Raw genomic sequence first — 27,500 nt, 5'->3', positions numbered from 1 at the left:
TCAGTGACTAGAAGATAACTACACATAATCTACATAAATTCACCAACTAACCATTCAGAAACGTCCTGTTCTTCTACATGTGTCACTTCTTCTCGAGTCTCTCCATCATTGTGTGTTCTATGTGTGTGTTCTGTGTGTGTGCGTGTGTGTGTGTGTGTGTGTGTGCGTGTGTATGTGTGTGTGTGTGTGTGTGTGTGCGTGCGTGTGTGTGTGATGTAAAAGGACACAAGCTCTTGAAGCTCCGCCCCCTGTGCCGGGAGCAGCAGCTCATTTGCATTTAAAGGGACAGACACAAACCGGTGTGTTTTTGCTCACCCTTAAAAAGTGACTTTAACATGATATATAAAAATATCTGTGGGGTATTTTGAGCTAAAACTTCACACACACACACACACTCTGGGGACATCAGAGACTTATTTTACATCTCCTGACAGGGCATTATACCACCGCTTTAAGCCTGATTCCCATTTACCAAGTAAATAATGTCAGATATAACTGGACTGGACACATGATATTTGGTCATTACAGACGAACCCGACTCTACAGCAGCACTCGTTTCCCTCGGCCAACCTGAACATTTTGTGTGTGTGTGTGTGTGTGTGTGTGTGTGTTCGAGGTCACCTACACACACAGCCATTAAAACCTCTCAGCCTTTAAACCACCCGTACTGCTGATGTCATCAGGACACACTCGGGGAATGTCACAATTACTCTCACAATATGGCTTCACACACACTTCAGGGGTCTGGACCTCAACAGCGAAACACACACACAGGCTGCATCCGAAACCGCATACTTCCCACTATACAGTAGCCGTCCTCATGGCTTCAAATTCCAGATGATACCCAGTTATACATCCATTCTCAACGAACGCTCCTTTCCCAGCGCTCTCCATATCAGCTTGTACTGATGACATAAATGCGTGGATGTTCCAGTAATATTCTCAAACTTAACAGATAAAACAGATTTACTTCTTATTGGTTCACCTCAAACTACAATATTGCACATGCGTAATCTCTCATCACTACATGACTTCAAAACCCACATTAAAACATATCGTTTCCCCGACCCCTGACTCTATGTCCTGATTCTATATGTACTTCACAGTTTATATGTCATGTGTTTTTGTAATTTGTTCTAAAGCGACCTTGAGTCTTCAGAAAGGCGCTATATAAAATAAACATATTATTATTATATAGTAGAAAAACAGTACGCCGTCAACACTGATGCAGAGTAGGGTTGGGGATCGTTTTAATTTTAGCGATTCCGATTCTTATCGATTTCTAATTTCGATTCCAATAAGGTAAAAAACAACAAAAAAACTCAGATATCATTCACATTTAGTCTAATTGCAAAACATTTAATTGTATCATAAACAGATCAACAGGCTGAAGAACTAACATGAGGAACGCTTGCCTGTGGTTTAAAAACACCCTAGAAAACAACTAGCTTTACTAATGTAAACTTCAAGCATTATTAAGACAATTAGGGTAAGTGTACCTATTAAGCCCATGTACCCTTTAAGCCCACTTTCAACTTTGAAGTCTAATATAAAAAAGAGAAAATCATATTTTTTGCTGCTCCTTATTTTAACCAATCCAGTGATTTGTAACTTACCTGACATTTTTTATTGCATGTTAAACACATTTGGCAATGTTGAGTTAGCCCCACTCATGTGCATGCGGTCTCAGGGGACCTCAAACAAAGACACCCAAAAACTTTGGTGTTTCTGGACCCTTCAGAAATCAACACATTTCTGCAATTTTCAGCCATTCTTTTGGTAACTACATTGATATTATGTCAAATAAGAGATAAATGTATTGTTTTTTGTGTATGAACAAATAATAATTCATAATTTTATATAATTTTCCTTTAAATGGAAAGATGAATTTTATTAGTTTGCGCTCAAAGCTAATCTCAAGGTCAAACCATTAGCCTTACTGGAAGATAGACTGCTAAAGAATTAAGTATGTGAACTACAAACACTACATATTTTGTGATTTATTTTACATTAATTTACAAATAAATACATCATAAATTGTTTTGTTGGGAAGATTATTTTCATAAATTAACTTTTTTAAAAGATGGGCTTAAATGGTACAGCGCCATAAAACGCATGCAAACTAGAGTCAACACAAGCTAACCTTGAATGAAAAAAACATAACATTTCTCAATGTGGGCACAATGGAAATTACTATGATGCTTTGTCCACAGTATATTTAAGCTTCTTGCATGTCTGTGTAAACATATATTATATTTTTTAAAGGAAAACTGTCTTTTTTTCACCTTTACTGACAGTGGAACCATTTAAGCCCACCTTATGTGTTTCATTGAGGAATCCCTCAAATTACAAAGTTTAATCAACTTTGTGAGAGAAATTGTTTAATGGCCTATTAATTGGATACTTCATGTGGAATTTTGACTTCATGTGGAACCAAGCCGACTCAAGGCTCCATACTTAGGACATGGGAGGACCACTAGTGGACCCCCCTAACCCCTGAGTCTGGAATCCCAACTTGGGTTCCTTCCCAGGATACACTCGGTCAAAGTTCCAGCTTTGACCAGGCATAACTCCAGAATCAAGCCAATGTAAGGCTCCATACTCCCGGTGTGGGGGGCCCACTAGAATACCCCCCGGAAGCCAAGAGTATGGATCCGCAACTCGGCTTGGCTCCTGAGATGCTCCAGAGTCAAGCCGACTGAAGGCTCCAGACCACCTGTCTGGACCCCCAGCCACTAACACCTACCAATCACACCCAGGGCTCTAATCAAACATTAGCAAAATTAATTTTTTTAATGCTTCCCTGTCACTGAATAAATATATCAATGTTTTACTTATTTAAAAAAATTTAAAAAAATTAAATTGTATAAATCAATCATGATGTGGGCTTATTTGGAACACATGCGGGCTTAAATGGTGCCAAAGTACCAATTAAGCCCATGCCAGACTTCTGACTTTATTAATAAAATATCTTAATTTTATATTCTAAAATGTACATCAACTAATAAATACATTTTCAAATGTGAGATTAATCTTGCTTTTCAACAAATAATTTTTCTTATAAACCATGTCAATATCTATGAAAAAAACCTAGACTTAGATTTTGGTGGGCTTAATGGGTACGCTTACCCTAGACCATTAATAAAGAAATAAAAAATTAGCAATCGCTCAAATAGATACAACTCAACAAAGATACGGTTGAAATATATATACACGCACACGTGATCTCAATAGGCGCTCTAGCGACAGACGCTAGAGGCTGCAGTCTTTAGCCTCCTTGTTAGAACGCCTGACTCTCATGGAGTCAGACCCGCACGGAGCGGGGTGAGAAGGACCCGGGTGGAGGGGTTACATTGGTGCCGTGACCCGGATGGGAGTGAGGTTTAGGGGGGTGAGTGTAACGAAAAAGTATGTAGCAGGATTGATATTCACGATGGTAAGCACTGCTATGTTTACGGTGTGTGTGTCTGCAGCCGGCAGTGTCGGTTTCCCTTTTGCATGATGAATATAGACAAATATATCTGCAGAAACACACCTGCTAGCTGACAGTCGGCAGTAGTTCTCTAGTTCTGTAGTTCTCTGGTTCTGTAGTTCTTTAGTTCTGTAGTTCTGTAGTTCTGTAGTTCTCTGGTTCTGTAGTTCTGTAGTTCTCTAGTTCTCTAGTTCTGTAGTTCTCTAGTTCTCTAGTTCTGTAGTTCTGTAGTTCTGTAGTTCTATAGTTCTCTGGTTCTGTAGTTCTCTAGTTCTGTAGTTCTCTAGTTCTGTAGTTCTCTGGTTCTGTAGTTCTCTGGTTCTGTAGTTCTCTGGTTCTGTAGTTCTCTGGTTCTGTAGTTCTCTAGTTTTCTAGTTCTGTAGTTCTCTAGTTCTGTAGTTCTCTAGTTCTGTAGTTCTGTAGTTCTCTGGTTCTCTAGTTCTGTAGTTCTCTGGTTCTGTAGTTCTGTAGTTCTCTAGTTCTGTAGTTCTGTAGTTCTGTAGTTCTCTAGTTCTGTAGTTTTCTAGTTCTCAGTTCTCTAGTTTTCTAGTTCTCTAGTTCTCTAGTTCTGTAGTTCTGTAGTTCTCTAGTTCTGTAGTTCTCTAGTTCTGTAGTTCTCTAGTTCTGTAGTTCTCTAGTTCTCTAGTTCTATAGTTCTGTAGTTCTCTAGTTCTGTAGTTCTGTAGTTCTCTGGTTCTCTGGTTCTGTAGTTCTCTGGTTCTGTAGTTCTCTGGTTCTGTAGTTCTCTGGTTCTGTAGTTCTCTGGTTCTGTAGTTCTCTGGTTCTGTAGTTCTCTGGTTCTGTAGTTCTCTAGTTCTCTGGTTCTGTAGTTCTCTAGTTCTCTGGTTCTGTAGTTCTGTAGTTCTCTGGTTCTGTAGTTCTCTAGTTCTCTAGTTCTCTGGTTCTGTAGTTCTCTGGTTCTGTAGTTCTCTAGTTCTGTAGTTCTCTAGTTCTCTGGTTCTGTAGTTCTCTGGTTCTGTAGTTCTCTAGTTCTGTAGTTCTGTAGTTCTATAGTTCTGTAGTTCTCTAGTTCTGTAGTTCTGTAGTTCTATAGTTCTGTAGTTCTCTAGTTCTCTGGTTCTGTAGTTCTCTGGTTCTGTAGTTCTCTAGTTCTGTAGTTCTCTAGTTCTCTGGTTCTGTAGTTCTCTGGTTCTGTAGTTCTCTAGTTCTGTAGTTCTATAGTTCTATAGTTCTCTAGTTCTCTAGTTCTCTGGTTCTGTAGTTCTGTAGTTCTCTGGTTCTGTAGTTCTCTAGTTCTGTAGTTCTCTAGTTCTGTAGTTGTGTTCAAGCGCAGCTTTTTCCCCAACGCGAGGCGACAACAGTTGGCTTTCATCAGCGCTAGTTCATCAGCGTCGGTTTGGTGTGTTCCGGGCTTAACACCGTCTTCATACGGCTGTGCGATTCATCAAAATGGAGTTTTGATTTTGGGTAGTCAGGGTGGTCACTAGTGTATTGATCTGCAGTTGCTAAGGTAATTGGGGTGGTTGCTAAGGTACTCAGGATGGTTGCTATTGTGGTTTCTATTTAGTTGCTAAGGTACTCTGGGTGGTTGCTATGCGATTGCTAAGGTTAGTTGCTACGGTGTTGCTATGCAGTTGCTAGGGTACTCGGGGTAGTTGCTATGGTATTCGGTTGGTTGCTAGGGTGTTGCTATGCAGTTGCTAAGGTACTCAAGGTGGTTGCTATGAAAACAATAATCAAGATAAGACAATTATTATAACTCACAGCACATATAAGTAAGGGTTAATGCCCTCCGCTGCGCGTCGGCCGGTTCACACCTCGCCGTCGTCCATTAAAACCTGACAATGGACACCTCGAAGGGCATTAACCCGCTTATACCATGGTCACTTGCCAAATAACACATTTTTAAAACATTAGTTTATATTTTAATTAGTTTTACAATCGAAATCTAAAGTTACAAGTTACAAACAATAACTTGGTTTCCTTGGTTACGCCTGACAGTTTATTTAGGTGTCCTCTATCACTTTTTAACGGACACCCTGCAGCCAATCAGAATCGAGTATTCACCCAGACCATGGTATAATTTGTTTTAACAGAGAGTTGATGCAAGTGCTCAGCGTAACAATACAATATTAAACCAACACTGAGGAGCACAAAATCAAAGCCCCGCCACTGAAACACAACATACACATCTAAAACCACTAAACTGGTCCTAATTAAACACACACACACACACACACCTCGAGCTGGTAATGTCCTCTGTACTGATTCTGTCCAGCTTTACTGCGGTAACCTGATCCACACATCAGCAGAGCTGTTAAAACATCACATGACACCAAGAGCACATTCCTCCATCACTGTAAACACACACACACACACACACACTCTGACGTCACTCACACTAATACATGCCATATGTCAGAGAAGACCAGCCAAGAGATGCTGATAATACACAACAATCACTCAACAAACCACCCAAAATACTCTCACAATACACACACACACACACACACACACACATATATTAAATACATTTACCTCTTGAGTCTCTCCATCTTTCTGACTCCGGTTTGAACATAAAAGGCTACTTTTTTTTACATTTTCAGTGTGTGTGTTTGGTAAAATGACAAGCTCTTGAAGCTCCGCCCCCTGTGCCGGGAGCAGAAGCTCATTTGCATTTAAAGGGACAGACACAAAACGGTGTGTTTTTGCTCACCCTCAAAAAGTGACAATTTTAACATGCGATATAAAAATATCTGTGGGGTATTTTGAGCTGAAACTTCACACACACACTCTGGGGACATCAGACTTATTTTACATCTTGTGAAAAGAGCATTATAGGACACCTTTCTTGATGGACAGATGCTGAACAAGAAGAACTGATGAGCAGATGTTCCTACACATGCCTGCTGATATCTGTCCTTTATCTGCATTCACGTGGAAGAGAATATATTTCAACAATCTTTATGAGCAAACTGATAAGGTGTCGTGACAGGAAAGACTTGCTTTCATCCGCTCCTCAGAAGTTAAAAGATCTCATCAGGAAATTAAACTGAATTCATAGAGAAAAAAAGCTGCAAGATATGATAAGATACAATCCTGAGAACTGATATTTATCCCAGTAATAATCTCACTCAGAGACAGAGCGCCATCTACAGACTCACACACACACTCACACACACACACACAGTCACGCACACACTGTCACACACTCTCACACACACGCTCACACACACATAATCTCTCTGAGACAGAGCGCCATCTACAGACTCACACACACTCTCACACACACACACACACACACACTCTCACACACACTCTCACACACAAACACTCACACTCTCTCACTCACACAGTCAGTAAACTTCAGTGTGCACTCAGATACACATGTACACATTATACAATCAGTTTTTGGTAAAGTTTTAGCATTTTTAGGTTTTTCTGTGTGAACTGAAGCATTCCTCACATTCCAGTCATTCCTGAGAGGGTCAAATTGAGCCGCGAGAAGGATTTTTTTACTTTTTTTTTACATTTCAACCACAAAGCTCATCGAATCCATTACATTTATTGTGTGTGTATTCGTGGTTCAAGTGCGTCAAAAGTCCTGAGGTCTCGGACCTCGGATCTGATGAACACTACATTTTTTAATTTAAGGCGAGACACTACAGGTGAATAGGGTACATTTATAACTAGCAGATATCACCATAAAACTTTCCCAGTTGATTACCTACATTACGATGAGAAAAAAATGTATTCCAAGTTTTCTGTAATTTAATGTTTAAATATGCAAATTAGGCAATATCTAATTAAATATGCATATATTTAAAAAAACTAAATCTGAGTATTGGATAAAGCCAGGTTAAAAAATATTTTTTCATTGTGTTCACATATTAGATGGGAAAAAAATACAGAGGGATTTATGGATATATACTTTTGTTATCCTGTAGATCAGAATATATTGTCAACAGCCTTAAAAAAATTATTTTCGCCATGGTTTTTGGATTATCATGTTATATAAATCAGGGTAGGAATAATATATTTACAAATCCCTCTGTAAATGTCTTCATAATATATCTAGGCACAAGACTGGGAGGTTTGGTGTATATCGGTGCGACTGAAGTGGAGATTTCAGACTTGGAAAATGAGAGAAAAGTCATTTTGAGAAAACGGGCTTTAAAGATTTATCATCAGCCAATGAGATTGCGCATTCAGCCCTTTTACATTCACGATTGGTTGCTGATAAAAAGGAAACGACCATATTTGGATCCGACAGCATTGTACAGCAGAGAGAGAGCTTTCTAACGGTGTGTGTGATGACAGGAGACAGAGATCGCGGATCATGATGATTTATAACGACAACTTTTGTTGAATTTATGAGAAATCTGCAGACGCAAACCGACATAGTTAGTAAAATAAAGACCTAAATGTGTATTTTCTGACTTTTTTTCACCACAAGTCTGAAAGAAGATGTTATTGAAGACAAATATCCCAAAATCTCAAAATTGACCAGTAAAAATAAACTATGTTTTTGCCTGCCGTGTCTCGCCTTAAAAAATCAATGGCGGAAAGCCTTGTTTTGCCCTCTTGTTAACTACTTCATATGAATAACACAACCCTTGCTCGCTGTGATGGTGTTCAGACTCACGGTGTTGGCGAGCTCCAGGTAGTTCCCGCTCAGAGCGGAGGAAGGCTTCGACAGGAGCTTGTGAATCCCGGATGACGGTTCGAGAAGCTTCTGGAGTAACGGCGAGCTCGGGTTCGCTTGCGTCGGGGACTGGAGATCTGGACTCTGTAGATCTCGGACCCCAGAGTCAAACTCCCAACTCTCACGAGCGCCTGCGGGAACGACAAGACTTCAGACGCGAGGCCACTCTACACTCAACTACAGCAAAGACATCAAATATATGAGAAATATGGAAGATGTGGCATTTTCAAACTCAGGACTAGTGATGTTTGAGCCCTGACATTTTTTTACCTTTATTTAACCAGGATAATCTCTCTGAGATTAAAAATCTCTTTCACAGGAGTGTCCTGGCCAAGAATGGACAGCAGTTACAGTCACAAAATTACAGATCAAAACAACAAATATAAAATTTCAACACTTAAAAATGTACATTTATGCATTTGGCAGATGCTTTTATCCAAACTTACATTGCATTTACATTCTTATCAGTTCTCAACAATCACAACAATGTGCATTATTAGGGATATATGATATATCGGTCAATATCGGTTCATTTTGCATGTTATCGTTATCAGCCCGATTACAAAATGTGTCCGATATATTAAAGCCGATGAATAATGTATTATTTCCTTCAGCTGAGACTCTTCAGATGCGCACTGTTCATCATGACAACAACAACAGTTCAAAAGTGCAGTAATATTTGACTCTTAACTATTTTTTGATATGCAAATTAGTGCTGTTATTAGAGGTAACCTTTTTCCATTTAAGATCTACTATTGCAAAGTTGAAGAATCTTCTTTCAAGTAAAGATTTAGAAGTTGTAATGCATGCACTTGTAACGTCACGATTAGATTATTGCAACTCTCTTCGTTGCCTTCGGGGCTCACGGTTGCAAGTTGTTCGAAATGCGGCTGCAAGACTTTTGTCTATAATCGTATACATTAAAATTTGGGTCCCACTTTATATTAAGTGGCTTTAAAGGGATACTCCACTTTTTTTGGAAATAGGCTCATTCTCCAGCTCCCCCAGAGTTAAACAGTTTTACCGTTTTCGAATCCATTCAGCCGAACTCCGGGTCTGACGGTACCACTTTTAGCATAGCTTAGCATAGATCATTGATTCTGATGGGTCCAGTAGCATTTCTTTCAAAATGACCAACGAGTTTCAATATTTTTCCTATTTAAAACTTGACTCTTCTGTAGTTAAACCGTGTACTAAGATCAACGGAAAATGAAAAGTTGCGATTTTCCAAGCCTATATGGCTAGAGGAACTACTCTCATTCCGGCATAAGAATCAAGGAACTGTGCGGCCGTACCATGAGCAGCAGCGTAATGATATGACGAAGCACTTGCCGTCAACAAACCAACGTGACGACCTGCTTGCACAGGGAGCGTGCCTTGTAGCATGGAGACATTGGTGAGAGACGATTTAGATGACATTTACTTTGGTGCTGATCCCGAACCGTATTTATTTGGAAACCTAATTTGCCGCCTAAAAACTACACAAACTTAGTCCCGGTCATGTTGGAAGTTACCGAGCTGGGGACTATTTTCAGGTGCTTCGTCATATCATTACGCCTGTCGATCTTAGTACACGGTTTAACTACAGAAGAGTCAAGTTTTAAATAGGAAAAATATTGAATCTCGTTGGTCATTTTGAAAGAAATGCTACTGGACCCATCAGAATCAATGATCTATGCTAAGCTATGCTAAAAGTGGTACCGTCAGACCCGGAGATCGGCTGAATGGATTCGAAAACGGTAAAACTGTTTAACTCTGGGGGAGCTGTAGAATGAGCCTATTTCCAAATAGCTAACTAACTATTATGTACTAACATTGAAATTAATAATTTGATACAATGTACTTATTGTGTACATATATGTTTTTACATTGTAATTAAATAAAAAAAATACCTGATTGTAATTACAGCGGTAATTAATTTATGTAATTACATTTGTAATTACACTGTTGACCCTTCCCTTACACCTTAAACCACCCTTAAACCGACCCATACCAGCACACCTGTCCCTAACCTCACCCGTATCACACCGCAATAGCAGAAAAAGTGTTTTACAGTACAACATGAACACAATAAGTACATTGCACATATTTTTCTATGTAAGTACAGAGTACTTAAAGCCACTTAATATAAAGTGGGACTAAAATTTGGATTTAGATTTATCGGCCAATATATCGGTTATCGGCTTTCAAATATAAAGAATTATCGGCGCATCCCTATGCACTAGGTCACATTTGCATATTCCCTAATAGAGTGATATTAGGACCCTGACCACTTTTTCAACATGAATTAATAAAAAATAAAAAATCATATTCACATTCAGGGAACTACACTGCGACCAAAATGGTCGCATATGCGACCTTTTGAAATGCCATTGCGACCCTAATTTTGAATGGGTCGCAAATGTATCACTGATTATTTTTGTTCCTACCTTATGTTTTAGGCAATATGCTATGATTTACTATGAGCATTTATTAAAACAGAAATGTGTATTTTAAGAATACGTTTTATAACGTGCTCTGAGCATTCAACACAAAGTTGGCTTCAGCCCTGCGACTTATAAAGTAATCGGGTTGATGTGCGCGTTTATTTGTCACACGTTTCCCGCTGTTCGCGCATAACTATTCTCCTCTATTGGTTCTTTATTTGTTTTAAACGGCAGACGTAATATTAATCCGTCTCTGGTCATGATTTGGAGACATTGAGCATTGAACCGTTTTGCCGTGCAGCTTATATTTATCACGCAGTAAAAATGCCCCTCCCCGCGGCCAAAACCAGTCGTCTGTGGATGAGAATCCAAAACAAGGACTGGTGGGACGTTGTCCTGCTTCACACAGGCGCTGAGTGACATGAGAATTTTAGAATGACGGGACACTCATTTATACGACACTTTATTCAACAGGAAGAACAGCTCGTTCCGCGCGTCATACGCCATTGTACATGCGCAGTCCTTTCAGTTTCGGTTTTCAATCTGATCAAGTGTTGACGTGTTCTCTCGATCGCATTACAAAAGGAATAAACAAACCCTTTCAATCCGATCGAAATTGCATTCGGATCGAGCTCAATCCGATCGATTAAGGTGTTTACATGAAGATCCGAAGAGCCGTCAATCCGATTATAAGTGTCCATGTAAATTGAAGCTTCACAATGACAGTATGAAGCAGGCGAAGTGTAGAGACGGGTACATATCCCGTGACGCAGCAGCACTCCCCACTGCATTTCGGCGTCAAGCAAACCGAGCAAGTGAGGAATCTGAATTGATAATTAGGCTAAGTTCAATGTAGCTTATAATATAGCCTTATTTGTGGCTTATTATATTTCACTTAATTGTGAAGTAGACATGCATTTTTGTATCATCTTTAATACTGAATAGTCAATAGCTGCTGAAAATCTATTATTATTTTATGGATTATATTTATTTTATTTTAAGAGTTCAGGAGTCTGCCCATCTGTGGCAACCATAGCATGTTGAAATCCAAAAGAAATTCATTTAGCACATTATTGTGTACTGTATTTTCTATTGCAGTAAATCTATCCCAACCAATGTTAAAGAAAACAAGGCGGCATGTGGTTTAAAAGATGGAAAGTAAAATAAAAAGCACATCTGTATGCAATACAGTTTCATTATTGTTCATTATTACCCAGAGCGGTTTACTATAAATAATTTGTGCGACCAAATCATGTTTTGCGCCAGTAACTGAAAAAGATAGTAAAAATATATTTTAACGGACATATTTTTGGTTGGACATATATTTAATATACAACAATATTATTGATCTCCTGCATTGACAGCATTATATGAGAACTGAACTGAGCTGGAGGATGACATCACGGTTTATATATACATATAGATAAACTAAATTAATGTTTTTTTTACAACAAAAATGACCCATCATCACTGAACTTACGTAAGCTGGACTGTGATGCTATTTTCTTAACTTTGTTGCATTATTTTCCTGTTATCTCTGTAAAGCTGCTTTGAAACACTCTATATTGTAAAAAACGCTGTATATTAGGGCTGCACGATTTTGAGAAAAAACCTAATTGCGGTTTTTCTGACAAATATTGCGATTGCGGTGCGATTTTCGATTTTTGCGTTCGATACTTTTAAGTGCATAAAACCTAAAATTATGAATAAAATGTGTTGTTACTTTTACGACACAGAGGGTTAAATAAACTACATACATAGTGATTGACGTAATGAGATTGTTTGATGCTTCGTGATTATTAAATACCAGTGGTGGAAAGAGTACTAACAAATTGTACTGAAGTAAAAGTATTGCTACTTAAGTAATAATTTACTTGAGTACAAGTAGAAATACTGAAAAATAATATGACTCAAGTAAGAGTAAATAAGTAGTTAACTTAAAAAATACTCAAGTAACTACGTTACAAAGTACTTTAGTATTATTTTTCTATTTTTACCCAACATGGGGAGATGCTAGCGATATGGAGCGTTCTGTTTCATTCATACTGGAAGCCCAGTACTAATCAACATTGTATCATAGAATTTCAGAAAATAATATATTCTCACTCTGTGTTAAGAAGCAACATGAAACCACAGAAGTCATTTCAAACACGATTGACATGTATTTTGATTTTGGAGCAAAACATGATATTAAACTCATAAAATGTAGTGTTTGACGGTATGCTAAACAAACATACTAGCTTTCCCTGTTGTCAAGAGCAATTGTTTTAATTTGGAAAAGTAAGTCCAGGTAAGATAATTTGAATGTTTTAATTTAAATAATTTTATAATTGAAAGCAAAGAAGGTTAAGTGAGAGGTCAAAAAAGTGCCAGTAAAAAAAAAATTAAAGTCCCTGTAAAGACAATTCTGAAAAAAAATTCTAAACACATTATAAATGTTAGAAATGTATTGCTAAAACATATTACAAAGACTGTGAACTGCGAAGTACTGAATTGTGGAGTTAGACCGTTAAACAGTTTTTCACCATTGCTATTTTCCGGATTTTTTGGGCGGGGCTAAAACGGGGGCTCGATGACGCACTGGAGCCCCTGAGCTCCTGGACACGCCCCTACTTGATGACGCACTGGAGCCCCTGAGGCTGGCCGCTCACTAACAATATAAACAGAGCCCAATCGCATCAGTTTGGCGCTCAATCGCGAGTTACTGTCAGTACTATTATTACTACAGCCTACAGTTTGCTAGTTAGCTATGCCTTCGTCACGGAAATGCGTACTACCTGGATGCAATCATGTACGAAACAGATCGGTGTCCTTATTCAAATTTCCTAAAAACGATCACATCAAGAAGAGGTGGATTAATTTTGTGAAGAGCCACCTTGATGGAGAGCTGAGGAGGATCACCACCAAAACCCGCCTCTGTAGTGATCCTTTTACACGGGATAGTTTTATAAACTTTCGTCGGAGACAACTGGGACGCTCTGATAATCCGCTGTTACTGGTGAATGTGGCCGAACCGACTATCTCCCGCCTCGGCCGTCATCCCGTCGCGCCGACACCTGGAGCCATCCTCGGCAGTGCGTGCCCACCAATGAGGGTAGGCTGCCTTGTGTGCTTATGTTATAATTATAGTAGGTAGTCCACAGTAAGTACTAAATTCTGCTAACGTGATTTTTTTTTGTTTATTTATATGATCAATATGATTCCTTAGCCAAGTAATTTAAACTATTATCTGTTCACAAAGCAGTCCCTTAGTTCCGACCACAAAAGAGACCGAGTCTTTCATGCATAAAGTCACTCGAGAAGTTTGATGTCAGTCAGACAGGTTTCAGCGCAGCCGGCGGACACGCCCCCAGCGTTTGAGAGCAGAGACCACTGCTCATTTTTTCAAGATTTTGATAGCTTATTTTATGTACTTGCCGGCTTTTTTTATCATTCAAATTTGGCTGGGTGGCTAATAACACATTTTTCTGTGATATGACAAACTCAGAACACATGCTTAATTTTGACTTTACAGGGACTTTAAGTGAAGTATGGTTAACATTTATTATTTTATTTTTTTCGTTCCACCCGAAAATGTGCTGGGAGCCATGCATCTGATTGACAGAAATAATAAATGCGATCTTATTTCACTGTTGTCGAGTTTTTATCAACTTTGTACAAAGTTTGCTTTGTATATTTAGTTTAACTGTATTGGTAAAGAGGGCGAGCTTTACCATTAAATTAAACTGTGTGCATTTAAGACACTTACATTGTTTTTCCTCCGTCCACGCAATAACTGCGTCTGTGTTATGAGCCGAGTTTTTTACTTCAACTGCTCAATGCTCTGGTATTATCAATGGGATGACCCATTTCAGGAGCTGCCATAATTAAAATTTAAAATCAGAATATGAGCATAGCTCAGTTACATTCACTGAAATATTGAAACGTTAGCGATATTACTGATTCAAAACACGAGCGCCAATGATTGAATGTCAAAGCGCGGTTTGAACGCCCCGCCCTCCAGCCGAACTGGAAGTTTTGACTGGTTTTGCACCCGAGGCCGAGTCAGACCTGTCAGTTATTGGCTGAACGCAGGGCTCCACCGACCGCAGTGTCTGTCAATGTCAGCTCACCCTGTTGCTCCGTCGGCTGACTCGGAACCTTTGTCAGAGTACTTTGTACTTTTGGTGAAAAATAAATGTAGCGAAGTTGAATACTTTATTTTTATTCTACTCAAGTAAGAGTAAAAGTGAAGAAGTGCCTTCGGCCATTTCTGCGCACTGTGCGCAGTTACAAGCTTTTTCTATTGGCACAATTCGAGGTACACGACACGTTGTGTGTTAGCTGCTTTGCTGCTGACAGAAAGCCGGAGCACTGCATACAACCTTGTTTCCATTGCCATTTCTAATTTGCCAGCAAGCCAGGAACGCGAGATTCGACCATTTTGATTGGCTAATAGGTTTGTCACTCAAATGTCAGAGGCGGGGAAAAAAACCTCAGACTCCTGAGGTTAGGTTATCGCGGGAGTTAAAACCTCAATATCGATGCGATAAAGGTTAATCGTGCAGCCCTACTGTATATTATATATATATAAAACATAAATAAAGGTGACTTGACCATAAAAACCTCACACCTAAACTGTTGTCGCTGCCGGTCGGCCAGGAGGCGTCGCGCGCCCGAAGGCTCTTCTTCTCGGAGTCGCCGGAGAGAGACAGCTGTCCTTCTTCTCTCCGGATCTCTCCGACCAGCTGCATGCGGCAGCGCGTGAAGTCTTCGAAGGAAATCTTCCCTCGCTCGTCGGCGCCGAGCTGAGCCATGATCTCTGCCACCGCGTCCTCCATGTTCAGCTGCCGGCACACCATCAACAGATCATTCCTGAGAGAGAGAGACACGCTTCAGATTCAAGAGACTGGCTTATTTTAGCGATGCACATTTTGGTCGATACCGATAACCGATAATCTTTATATTTGAAAGCCGTTAACCGATAATCTTTATATTTGATAACCGATAATCTTTATATTTGATAACCGATAATCTTTATATTTGAAAGCCGTTAACCGATAATCTTTATATTTGATAACCGATAATCTTTATATTTGAAAGCCGTTAACCGATAATCTTTATATTTGAAAGCCGTTAACCGATAATCTTTATATTTGATAACCGATAATCTTTATATTTGAAAGCCGTTAACCGATAATCTTTATATTTGATAACCGATAATCTTTATATTTGAAAGCCGTTAACCGATAATCTTTATATTTGATAACCGATAATCTTTATATTTTGAAAGCCGATAACCGATAATCTTTATATTTGATAACCGATAATTCTTTATATTTGAAAGCTGATAACCGATAATCTTTATATTTGATAACCGATAATTCTTTATATTTGAAAGCCGATAACCGATATATTGGCCGATAAATCTAAATCCAAATTTTTATATAATTTTTAAGAGCCTGATTAAAAAACTAAAGTCTCGCCAGTAAAACCCATGTCCCAAACACACAATTATGATGTTCTCATGATAATGTTATGACGCCGATATGACAGATTTGCACTGAACTGTATTTTCCTTTTTTGAAGTGATTTCAATCATATTTTAAGCAATTCATAATCATCATGTTGAACAGTGCGCATCTGAAGAGTCTCAGCTGAAGAAAATAATACATTATTTATCGGCTTTAATATATCGGACAGATTTTATTATCGGGCCGATAACGATAACATTAAAAATGAACCGATATCGGCCGCTACCGATATCCCAAGCTTATTTACATTTACAGTCGCCCCAAATTGTACAGATTGGACATTTCAGTCAAAAAAGCACAGAAAATGTCTGTATCTGCAGGATATTATCTCACAACTGAACTAACATTGCATTAACTTTGACAGACAGGACAGAGAAAGCTACTTTTGGTACGATTATTTTTTAAGAAACACAAACAATAATGACCGTTTTGTGTCGATCACTGATCATCTCTTCTTCTTTACTACTAGTTATAGCACCAAATAAACATGAATGAATGTTGTTTCAGGATCGAGACGTTAATCCACTAACTCTCCTGTCTGGTTTGTCGGACAAAATGTTAAATAAATGTTTTGTTAGACACCATGCCTAAATTAGTGATTTAAGTGAAATATAATGGTTCTGTATTATTTTTATGACTACATGATGCCAAATACTTAACTAGATCTATTCTTTATCACGCTTTGTCAAATGTTTTGCTAGTAAAGTATGTTTGTGTTTATACTTGCTTTGGGAACTAACTTGATACTAACTGATGTTTCACAATCATGAAGTGTCACAATACTGTCTTTATTTGCAACTCTATATCTAGTTTGTTTTATTGTGTTCTGTCAATCAAACTTCTTTCTGGTTGTGTTTGTGCAACTTTCTTAACACTTAATGACACTTGCTTAGATGTATATAACACAACACAACGCAACCACATTTTATTTTAAGATGCAGCCAATAATATCAATCTTTTATTACACTGAACACGCTGTTGTGATTCTGGAAACGATTATTTTGCATTCATCAGATGAACATGCCACTAATATCATATCAGACTAGCTTTAATTCATCAAATGACAGGAATGCATGCAAAAACTAAAAAAAAAATGGGGTTTATATATATACCCAGGATTTCTGTCATTAATTTAAGTTTCAAGTAAAGAAAACGTGTAGTCTGATTCGTCTTACACAAACCAGTAAGTTAATGGGATGAGGATTTTACACCAGCAATCAATGCAATAATACCATAACAATCACTCGAAATAGAAAATAACATTCAGCAACATGACATTTAGAATTGCATTGAAATATGTATATTCAAAAAGTGAGAGATTCAAGTGTTCCAAAACAGAACAAGTTCATAAACATAAACAAACCCCACAAGTTTAGCGGATGAGGATGAAACATGTCCCGTCACTTCCGACACAGCGAACGCGCTTCTGACAGCTTTATCTCCACGCAAACTAACTTTACACGCGTGTATGTGTCTGTTTTCACGAGTTAAATCGTTACATTGTTGCAACGGTCTCACTAAAACGCGCATGACGTCACCGCGCGCGCGCGTCCCGCCGCTCAGCTCCGCGACTCTTTATCAGTTTCTCCTGCAGAACGAGTGAGTTTAGTGCGTTTTCTGACCGGTTTATGTATCCGTCTCCGTCCCCGTCGCACGTCTGGAAGAGCCGACGCACGCGTTCCTCGTCCGCGGTGCTGTTTGACGCGTCGCTGCTGCCGCTGCTGCCGCTCACCTCCGACGCCATCATCAACGCGCATGCGCAACGCTGAGCCACGCGCACAAACACACGCGCTTCAGCAGCTGCACACTCACTGCTGTATCCACAACTGCATATTCTTTTGGAATAAACAAGAAAACAAAATGCACCCACTTTTTCATTTATAATTATCACATACACATATGCTTCAGCAGCTGCACACCCACTGCACTCTTTTAAATCAGTGTAACATAATATATATTATATTACTTACCACTCAAAAAAACAACAACGCACCCACTTACAAATATAAATAAATACAAAGGTGACTAAAATTTTTTTTTTTTATTAATATTTTGATGTTCATTGAGGTTCACTTATAATGATATTAAAGTTTGTTGCACAATATCAGCAGCTACACACTCACTGCATTATTTTAATTTAGTGTACATTATACATTATAAAACATAATAAAACATTATAAAACATAATAGATATTATATTACCATTAAAAAAAACAAAAAAAAAAACGCACCCACTTACAAAAATAAACAAATGCAAAGGTGACTAAAATAGATTTTTTTATTAATATTTTGATATGGTCATTGAGATTCACTTATAATGTTAATTAAGTTTGTTGTACAATATATATATATAATATGCTTCAGCAGCGGCACACTCATTAATTCTTTTTAATTCGTATACATATGTTAAAGCATAATAGATGTAATATTTATGCAAGCTTGTTTCCGCCACAGTATGAAAAATAAAAAAGGTAATTGTGAGTTTATAGAATTGCGTGTTATAAAGTCAGAATTGCGAGATCGCTCGAGCTGCTGTGTTTTGAACTACTGGAGTTTGTTTGTTAAGCGTGCGGGGCAACCCCTCAGTAGAGCAGTACAGTGATCTAGCCTTGAGCTCATGAGCAGCCGTCAGTTAAGCGACTGAACGCCAGTGGGCGGGGCCTATGGTGCGATGATGTATTGCTATTCGTCAATGTCTTGCTTTGGAGGCGGGCGTATGCAAATGTGATTGCCTGTATGAAGTCACAGATCCCACAACATCAAACATTTTGAAGCTTGTTTAAATAAATTGAATATTTGCATATGATTCAATTCTCTTATATAACATTGGATTTGTCAAGCCAATGTATCAAGTGTGCTATTTGTTGCCCTTTGACCGCACATGCGGCTCTAGTTTATTATTTATAAATAATATATTGTTCTAGTCAATATTTAGTCATTGCGCAACGCTTTTCTGACGGGCGAAAGGAATAAAGGCAGAAAACAGTGAAGAGGCCAGAGCACTAGAGGAGGAGAGGATCGGACGACACCGACAGCCAAACACAATCATAGGAAGCTTTTAGAACGAAGCGAGACGCTCTTAAAACATTCCTGACCGAAGATGAGGAAACACCAGCCATCCGACCAATCAGCAGCAGCGAGGAAGAGTTCAGGACCTCGGCCTCTCCTTTCACTTCTCACCAACTTTCTCTGTGTAGCAGAACTTATATATTTTTATAGTTATTATTCAAATTATTATATTTTTAGTTTTTAATTTTTAATTCAGTTTGTTATGTGCTTTTGTCATTTTTTTTGTTTTTGTTTAGAATTTAACTATTTAGGTTTCATTTATATTTATTTCAGTTAGTTGTCAAAGCAATATTTTTTCATCTAATATCATATATATATATATATACATGCATACAATATATATTATTTAAGCTTTATTTCAATTAACACAAATTTTCATATTTTTAATTTTAGGTACGATATTAACCCTGCTGTGTATAATCCTGAACTATATGCCTTATTTTAAATACAAATTCACATTTTGTTTTATTTAAATAAACAAAGTCTGATGAAAATGTATATATATATATATACAGTCATGGCCAAAATTGTTGGCACCCCTGGTAAATATGATCAAAACTGGCTGTAAAAAATAAATCTGCATTGTTTATCCTTTTGATCTTTCATTCAAAAAATTGCCAAAATTCTAACCTTTCATTGAAGCAAGAGAATTGAAAGTGGGGCTAAATCACATTATGAAATAAATGTTTTTCTCCAAAACACGTTGGCCACAATTATTGGCACCCTTTATTAAATACTTTTTGCAACCTCCTTTTGCCAAGATAACAGCTCTGAGTTTTCTCCTATAATGCCGGATGAGTTTGGAGAACACCTGACAAGAGATCAGAGCCCATTCCTCCACACAGAATCTCTCCAGATCCTGCAGATTCCCAGATCCATGTTGGTGCTTCTTCTCTTCAGTTCAGCCCACTCATCTTCTATAGGGTTCAGGCCAGGGACTGGGATGGCCATTGCAGATCTTGGTTTTGTGCTCAGTGACCCATTTTTGTTTTGATTTTGATATTTGTTTTTGGATCACAGTCCTGTTGGAAGATCCAAACATGGCCCGTTATAAGATTTCTAGCCCCGGCTGTTAGGTTTCAATTTTTTATCTGTTGGTATTTGATCCAATCCATGATGCCATGTATCTGAACAAGATGTCCAGGATCTTGGAAGATACAGCAGAGTATTTCATTTTACACATGGGGTACTTTATCCCTGTGTGCACCAAACCCATCTTAAGTGTTTGCTGCCAAAAAAGCTATTTTTTTGTTTCATCTGACCAGTAAAAATGTACAAAAAAAACTTCTGAGCTTTTTCATCTGAGCTTTTTACTCTACAATAATTTAATGGATGCTATCTTTTGAACTCTTGGCATGAAAACAAACTGAGGTTTCTACCATTCTTTCATGATTTTTCATGTTCATCACTATTTCAAAATAAAGGTCTGAACACGCCTTAGGAGGATGAACATATTCTTGCTGCAAATTGATAAATTACGGCTCCTCTGTCATGTATTTAGAAAATCAGTCACCAAATATGCAAACTAAAGATTGTAAGCTTTCACATTACATATAGTTGGTCAAGATTGGTTCAGGTTTAGTAAAGGATATTACTGTATAAATATGTAATGGCCGATGCCAATATTCAAGAACAGTAGCGCACCGTAGAAATGCAGAACGTGGATCATCAAACGCCGGAGAAACACAGAGATCAGCAAAGAAAGTTTATTACTCCGACTGAAGCACAAATGCCTCTCGAAGCGCTACACAAACCAGACATTTCTCATGAAAGAACTCGGGAAGGTCTTCATGAAACTCTATAGAGTTTATTTGATGGTTTTGCTGATGTTGCTGTAGCCGGCCCCCACACACGTCACCAGCACCTTCTCTCCGCCTCTGCACTCGTCTTCTCCGGGCTTCTGCGCGTCCATCTTGAACATGATCTGAAAGAAGTCTCGGATGTGTCTCAGGAACTCCATCCTGCCGTGGAAACACACAGTTAGAAGATGAAGGGAATTCAACAGGAACATGAACACACCTGTCAGTACTGTCATGTGACCATAGACCAACAACTGTAAACCAGCGTTATTTTAGATACTATTATAGTTTTTATTCATATTTAGAATTTTATATTTCTTTTATTTAATAATTTCAAAGTTTTAGTAATTCTGTTGTGAGTTGTGGTCATTTTTTGGTAGTTTATGGAGTTAATATGTCTATATAAGTTTATTTTTGAAATTTCAGTTTTAGTACAATTAAGTTAAACTAATAATTTTTAAATACTTATTTGGCAACCAGCTGAAATGTTAAAATTTAATTTAATTTTAGTAAACCTGTACTTCAGTTATTCAAGTTTTTTTTTTTTATGGTTTTAGTTAAATATAATAACATTGTCGTGAACACGTGAAAGTGTTGTTAAAATATTGGAATATTACATATTTTAGGTTAAAGGGGTTCACTGAAATAAACATCTTTAAAAAAGAAGATTTATACTAACTAAAAAAGATACTTGAAATAAATGTTAACCGAAAATATTAAAATAACAAATGATTTACACATAAAAAAAAATTTGACTAATAAAATGGTAAAAACTCTACAAAATTACAAAAACTTAAAGGAAAAATATATAAATAAAACCAAAGATCAGATAAATGGAGTTTAGAAAGAAGTGATTCGAGTCGTCAGTAACTCAGTAACTCATTTGCATAATGTCCACCCATTGGCTGAGCAGCGTCTGTAAGCCCCGCCCTCAAACACTAGTGTATCTGAGACCGGAAGAGTTTGGTTCGTGTTGTTCATGTCGAGAAGAACAAAGCAAATCCACTGATTATTATTATACACAGTTATAATCAGGAGAAAAAAATTATTACATGCTAGTCATAATTATCATTAAAGCGTCAAAATTATGATAAAAATGTTGAAAATATGAGGTAAAAACTTGAAATTACTTGAAATTGAAATTAAGTCTCAAGTCAGAATTTTGACATTTAAATGTCATAATTATGATCTTTCGAGTCCGTTTAATATCATATATTTTAAGTCAACATTTTATGTGATAATTCTGACTTAAGGCAGTTTTGTCTTTTTATATCATTCATAATTATGACTTAATTTCAACTTTCATATTTAACTTCTCAATTTCGTCTTTTGTCAGAATTTTGACATCATTTCAACTATCATAATTATGACTGTTTATGACTTAAATATTTTCAACCATAATGTCATAATGACTTTTTTTCTTTCAACTTTTTTACATAATTTTGACAATTCAGTTTTGATTTTTTTTTTTTAAACTTAAGTCAGAATTTTGACTTTTCTATCATAATTTTGACTATCAGATTGAAGATTATTTTGTTGCATTTTTACTCTGCAGTTTTTCATGTAATTATGACTATCAGATTGAGATATGATAATGAGCGTTTAGCTTCTGCCCAATCACAGCAGACTGGGTCATCTGACCAATCAGAGCAGAGCAGCTCTCAGAGAGGCGGGGTTTAGAGACTGAATCTGTGATGAAGTGTTTCAGAGACTGAGAGAAGAGCAGACGCTGCAGATTATGAGGACATTACAGTGTTCCTGATCTTTGGTGTGTGTAAACCTGTTGTAGGAGACGCTAGACAACATTAGAAGCCTTTAAAACACACACACACACACGAAGCAGGGTTCCTCTGTCGATCCACTGGACACACACATGTGTTGGCACCGTCAATCTTCAGTTATCATAGTACTGTACTTGACAGGCACACAGCACCGGCACCATGATAACTGAACATGGACAATTCATGAGGGATGAGTTCCTCAGCGCAGAGAAGACATCTGGATCCGGACACAGACGTCATGCGGAACGGGAATATTAGCATTCGGAGAAAATAAACTCACTCAAACGGCAGAGATTTTCTCTCCTGCACGGCAAAAAAATGCTTTTCTCAGTATTTTTGTCTTGTTTCCAGTCCAAATATTTAAAAACACTTAAAATCAAGATGCATTTACCAGATGAGTAAAATGACGTAAGATATTATGTCTTGTTTTCTGTGGAAATAAATCAAAATGAAGAGAGTTGTTGCTTACAAAAGAGACAAATAATCTGCCAATGGGGCAAGAAAAATAATGTTAAAGCAAGACATATCTTATGTCATTTTACTTGTCTAGTAAATACATCTTTATTTAAGAATTTTTAGATATTTGGACTGGAAACAAGACAGAAACACTGAGAAAGAAAAGCATGTTTTGTGGTGTGTAGTATCATGACAGACTGGAGGCGGGGCTCATTTGCATATTCATAGAACCGCACATACTAAATGAGGCAAGGGTGTCGAGTTACATTCAAGATATTTTAAGGCATGAAGACATTAATTTTGGTGATTAGAGATGAGTTTTAAGGGATGTTATTGACTACAGGGGGACTTTAATGGAAGTGCAAGGATGTCGAACTGTGAAAGTAAAGATACCAGTGTTTCTGCATCACTGGGACATCTTTAAATGACATTTGATTATTTTTGTACTTGGCTTGAACACTTGATGTTGAGATTCCATCGGGGTGTGTGTGTGTGTGTGTGCTTACGTGTATGGCGAGAGCGGTCCTAACAGGGTTTTAGAGACGTCTTGTTGGCCTAACGTCATGTACAGGAGAGCCAAGCTCTGATTGGTTGAATCCACACATCCGCCCTGCAGATTAAAGAAAGGAGAAGGTTCAGAATCATGAGGTCACAAGGTTATTATGCTGAACTAAAACCATTATATATATATATGTGTGTGTGTGTGTGTGACTCTGGACCACTAACCCCAGTCTGGAGCCGCACGGGTATATCTGTGGCAATAGCAACTATACATTATGGGTCAAAATTATCCATTTTTCTTTTATGCCAAAAATCATGAGGATATTGAGATCATGTTCCATGAAGATATTTAGTAAATGTCCTACCGTAAATATATAAAACATGTATTTGTGTGAGTGAATGCAGCACAATCGTGAACATAAATGCACAACTTTAAAGGAGATTTTCTCAATGTTTACATTTTTTTGCTCCTCAGATTCCAGATTTTCAATAGTTGTGTCTCGACCAAATATTGTCCTATCCTAACAAACCACACATCAGTGGAGAGATTATTTATTCAGCTTTCAGATTATGTATAATTTTGTTTAAAAAATGACCCATGTGACTGGGTTTGTGGTCCAGGGTCTCATACATAAGCCTATAAAAAAAAGTTGTTACTAGAAATAAAACATTAACAAACAAAAAAAAAATCTATTTTACTTCAGCTTATTTTTATTTAGTTTATTTACTTGGTGTACTAAAACAACAAAATCTGTAAAAAAAAAAACTATATAAACATTAACCCTTTTCCCGCCATTGGCCGAATTTTCCATGTTTAAAAACAATATTTTTTTACTTGAAATAAAACATTAACAAAGCAAATAAAAAAAAACATTTTATTTCCGCTAGCTAATTATTATTTAGTTTAACTTGACGTACTAAAAGAACAAAATTAATATAAACATTAACCCTTTCCCGGCCATTAACAAAACTTTAAGCAATCCGTGTTTCCACTGTTATACGGCAGGGGGCGCTATTCTAGATTTCTGGAGGAGAACAGACTCTCCGGATCTAAACACATCATGCAATCTTGAATAACAACACTCACTTCTCTTCTCTGATGATGTGGGCGGGGCAACCTGTCACTCACATGAGATCAGCCAATAGCAAACCACAACCATCCAATCAACTCCTCACAGACACAATCAAGCCCCGCCCACTTTCGTTCTTGTTTGAGAAGCAGTTTCACGCCGATATACGGCTAAAAAAAATCAATTTCCAGCTGATTTTAAATAAACCGATGGCACTAATCACTGGAGAACGTCGGTTGTTTCGGCAAATGTTCCTCGAACTCGGATCCGAACATCCGCAGCTTCAGTCCGAGACAGAAGTTACTCCAGAACAGACTGAAGAGGATTGAATCACCACATAATAAAGCTCAAAATACAATAGTTCAATGCATATTTGAACAAATGATGGTCATATTCACTTTAACCCTCACAATACGACACAATAAAATATACATAAATACATATATGCATAATCCTCCATGGCACTGAATGATAAAATGCAGAACTAACAGTGATAAACACACTCGCGACGGTATATGAAGCTGTTAACAGTTAGATTAATAAATGCGTTAACATATTTCATTGACGTAATGGAATATTTAAAAGTGAACAAGTCTTCATTTACAGAGACAGAAGTGTTTAGTAAATGACAAACTCAAGTGTAAAACAACAAGTGAATCCTCACCAAGAGTCGTCCAGAACACACACTCGTCCTGATAAACAGCTCATCGTGTGATTATGGACGATCGTGTGATTATGAACGATCGTGTGATTAGATATCAGAGGATCGTGATGTGGAGAAGCCCTGAAACCTCCCGAATCTGGTCATGTGACGTCCGGTCGTATTCACCAGCGGTTCTCTAATGCAATTATCCGGACAACACTGAGCGCCTGTGTGAGACTTGCATAACCACCGCCGCATGTGTACAGGACATGAGATCTGCAGAAGTGGCCATCATCCTCAGCTCAGCACAACACACTCCTGTCTGTTAACAACACAACACTACACTACACAACACAACACTACACAACACACTCCTGTCTGTTAACATCACTACACAACACAACACAACACAACACAACACACTCCTGTCTGTTAACAACACATCACATCACTACACTACACAACACAACCATCACGTCAGTCTGCTCAGCCAGAGGTGGACTGAGTACACAACTTCCTTAGGCTACTTGAGTAAAAGTACAGATACTACTGGTCAAATATTACTCCGTTACAAGTAAAAGTTGTAAAGACCGATGTTTACTGAAGTAAAAGTTCAGAAGTACTCATTTTAAAAAGTACTTAAGTATAAAAGTAAATGTCAATGCATTGTTTTATTATTGCATATAATAACCAATTTACAGTCCCTTATGCCTCTGAATCTCTGTCTGCCCTCATATCAATATCACATTTATTTCTATAACACAGTTCCAGTCGTGGGATTGAGTAAGTCACTCAATAACGTCCACAATGGTTTCGGACACACAAACGGCTGGTCCCAGTTTTTTGGCTTTTAGTATGAATATGTTAGCCTTGTTATCTATAAGCTAGTGTGCTCCAAAACAATGACAAAATTCACATTTAGAAGACCAAACCCAACGTTGAAAATTAAAATCACATTGATGTCAGAATCCAGTGTCAGATTGACGTTAATCTCCAACGTTGGACAGACGTTGTATTCGGTTGAAAATCGGGTTGACGACGTCAGAAACCAACATCAGTCGAGTCCTGACCAACCAGACTTTCATTTACAACCAAAATCATCCCTGACGTTACTACTCTCTACTCAAGGAGCTTCACAGAAATGTAGTGGAGTAAAAAGTACGATATTTGTCTTTCAAATGTAGTGAAGTTAAAGTAAAAGTTTCCAGAAAAAAATAATACTCAAGTAAAGTACAGATACTCCAAAAGTGTACTTAAGTGCAGTACTCAAGTAAATGTACTTTGTTACTGTCCACCTCAGTCTCAGCACAACACACTCCTGTCCAGTTAACATCACTGCACTACACAACACAACACAACACAACACAACACAACACAACACAACACAACACACTCCTGTCCAGTTAACATCACTGCACTACACAACACAACACAACACAACACAACACACTCCTGTCCAGTTAACATCACTGCACAACACAACACAACACAACACACTCCTGTCCAGTTAACATCACTGCACAACACAACACAACACAACACACTCCTGTCCAGTTAACATCACTGCACTACACAACCGACAGTCCAGTCTGTTAACATCGGTTCACTCGGGGACTACCGCTGAAAGTGAGCACTGTTGAGCTAACTCGGGTACATTTACATTGTTTTAATGTTTATTACTGTACACTGTCCCCTTTCAAATACAGAAAATCAAATCAAAAAATCAAGTTCACTACACAACCGAGCGGGACCTCAGCGTTGACCTCAGAATATCAGACTCAAATATGGCTCATACATTCAGATTATGTATTTTTTAATGCATCAGTTAAACATCTCTTGATAAAAAATGTTGCCTGGGAAAGAATTACTTATATTTTGCATAAAAATTAAAGCCTAGTTTATGATTTTATGCATAACAATTTTAATGCAAACATTTTCCCTCAAATTCCCAGTAACAGTTTTAGCTCAGGATATATTAGACATCAATTAAAAAAATTATCAAATAATACAATAATAACATAAATAAAAAATGAGCACTGTCAAATTGATTAATCACATCTAAATAAAAAGTTTGTATGTATATATATATATATATACACACACA

The 27,500-nt window shown here is 37.7% G+C and overlaps 2 protein-coding genes across 3 annotated transcripts in view; both read right to left on the bottom strand.

Moving 5' to 3' along the window:
• Positions 1-17,930, bottom strand: part of mcc (MCC regulator of WNT signaling pathway) — a 107,724-nt gene extending 89,794 nt beyond the window's left edge. The window contains exons 1-3 of one of the 2 annotated variants that reach the window (XM_079606939.1): positions 17,700-17,930; positions 15,177-15,418; positions 8,079-8,269 (exon numbers count right to left, since the gene is read on the bottom strand). In XM_079606939.1, coding sequence (XP_079463065.1) covers positions 8,079-8,269; positions 15,177-15,418; positions 17,700-17,824 — 558 coding nt within the window. In that variant the 5' untranslated portion in view covers positions 17,825-17,930. Of the gene's footprint in view, positions 1-8,078; positions 8,270-15,176; positions 15,419-17,440; positions 17,631-17,699 lie in introns of those variants that run through there. The other variant, XM_079606938.1, reaches the window with a different exon arrangement.
• Positions 17,931-20,678: 2,748 nt separating this feature from the next.
• The window catches only part of rcl1 (RNA terminal phosphate cyclase-like 1), a 24,009-nt gene continuing 17,187 nt past the window's right edge, over positions 20,679-27,500 (bottom strand). Inside the window, exons 8-9 of the mRNA XM_079606937.1 lie at positions 23,689-23,792; positions 20,679-21,107 (exon numbers count right to left, since the gene is read on the bottom strand). Coding sequence (XP_079463063.1) covers positions 20,954-21,107; positions 23,689-23,792 — 258 coding nt within the window. The 3' untranslated portion in view covers positions 20,679-20,953. The remainder of the gene's footprint in view (positions 21,108-23,688; positions 23,793-27,500) is intronic.

Source organism: Phoxinus phoxinus, assembly GCF_949152265.1.
Source record: "Phoxinus phoxinus genome assembly, chromosome: 3".
In the NCBI taxonomy this organism is placed as follows: Eukaryota; Metazoa; Chordata; class Actinopteri; order Cypriniformes; family Leuciscidae; genus Phoxinus; species Phoxinus phoxinus.
The sequence above is the reverse complement of the archived record's forward strand: the minus strand, read 5'-3'. Positions and strand labels throughout refer to the sequence as shown.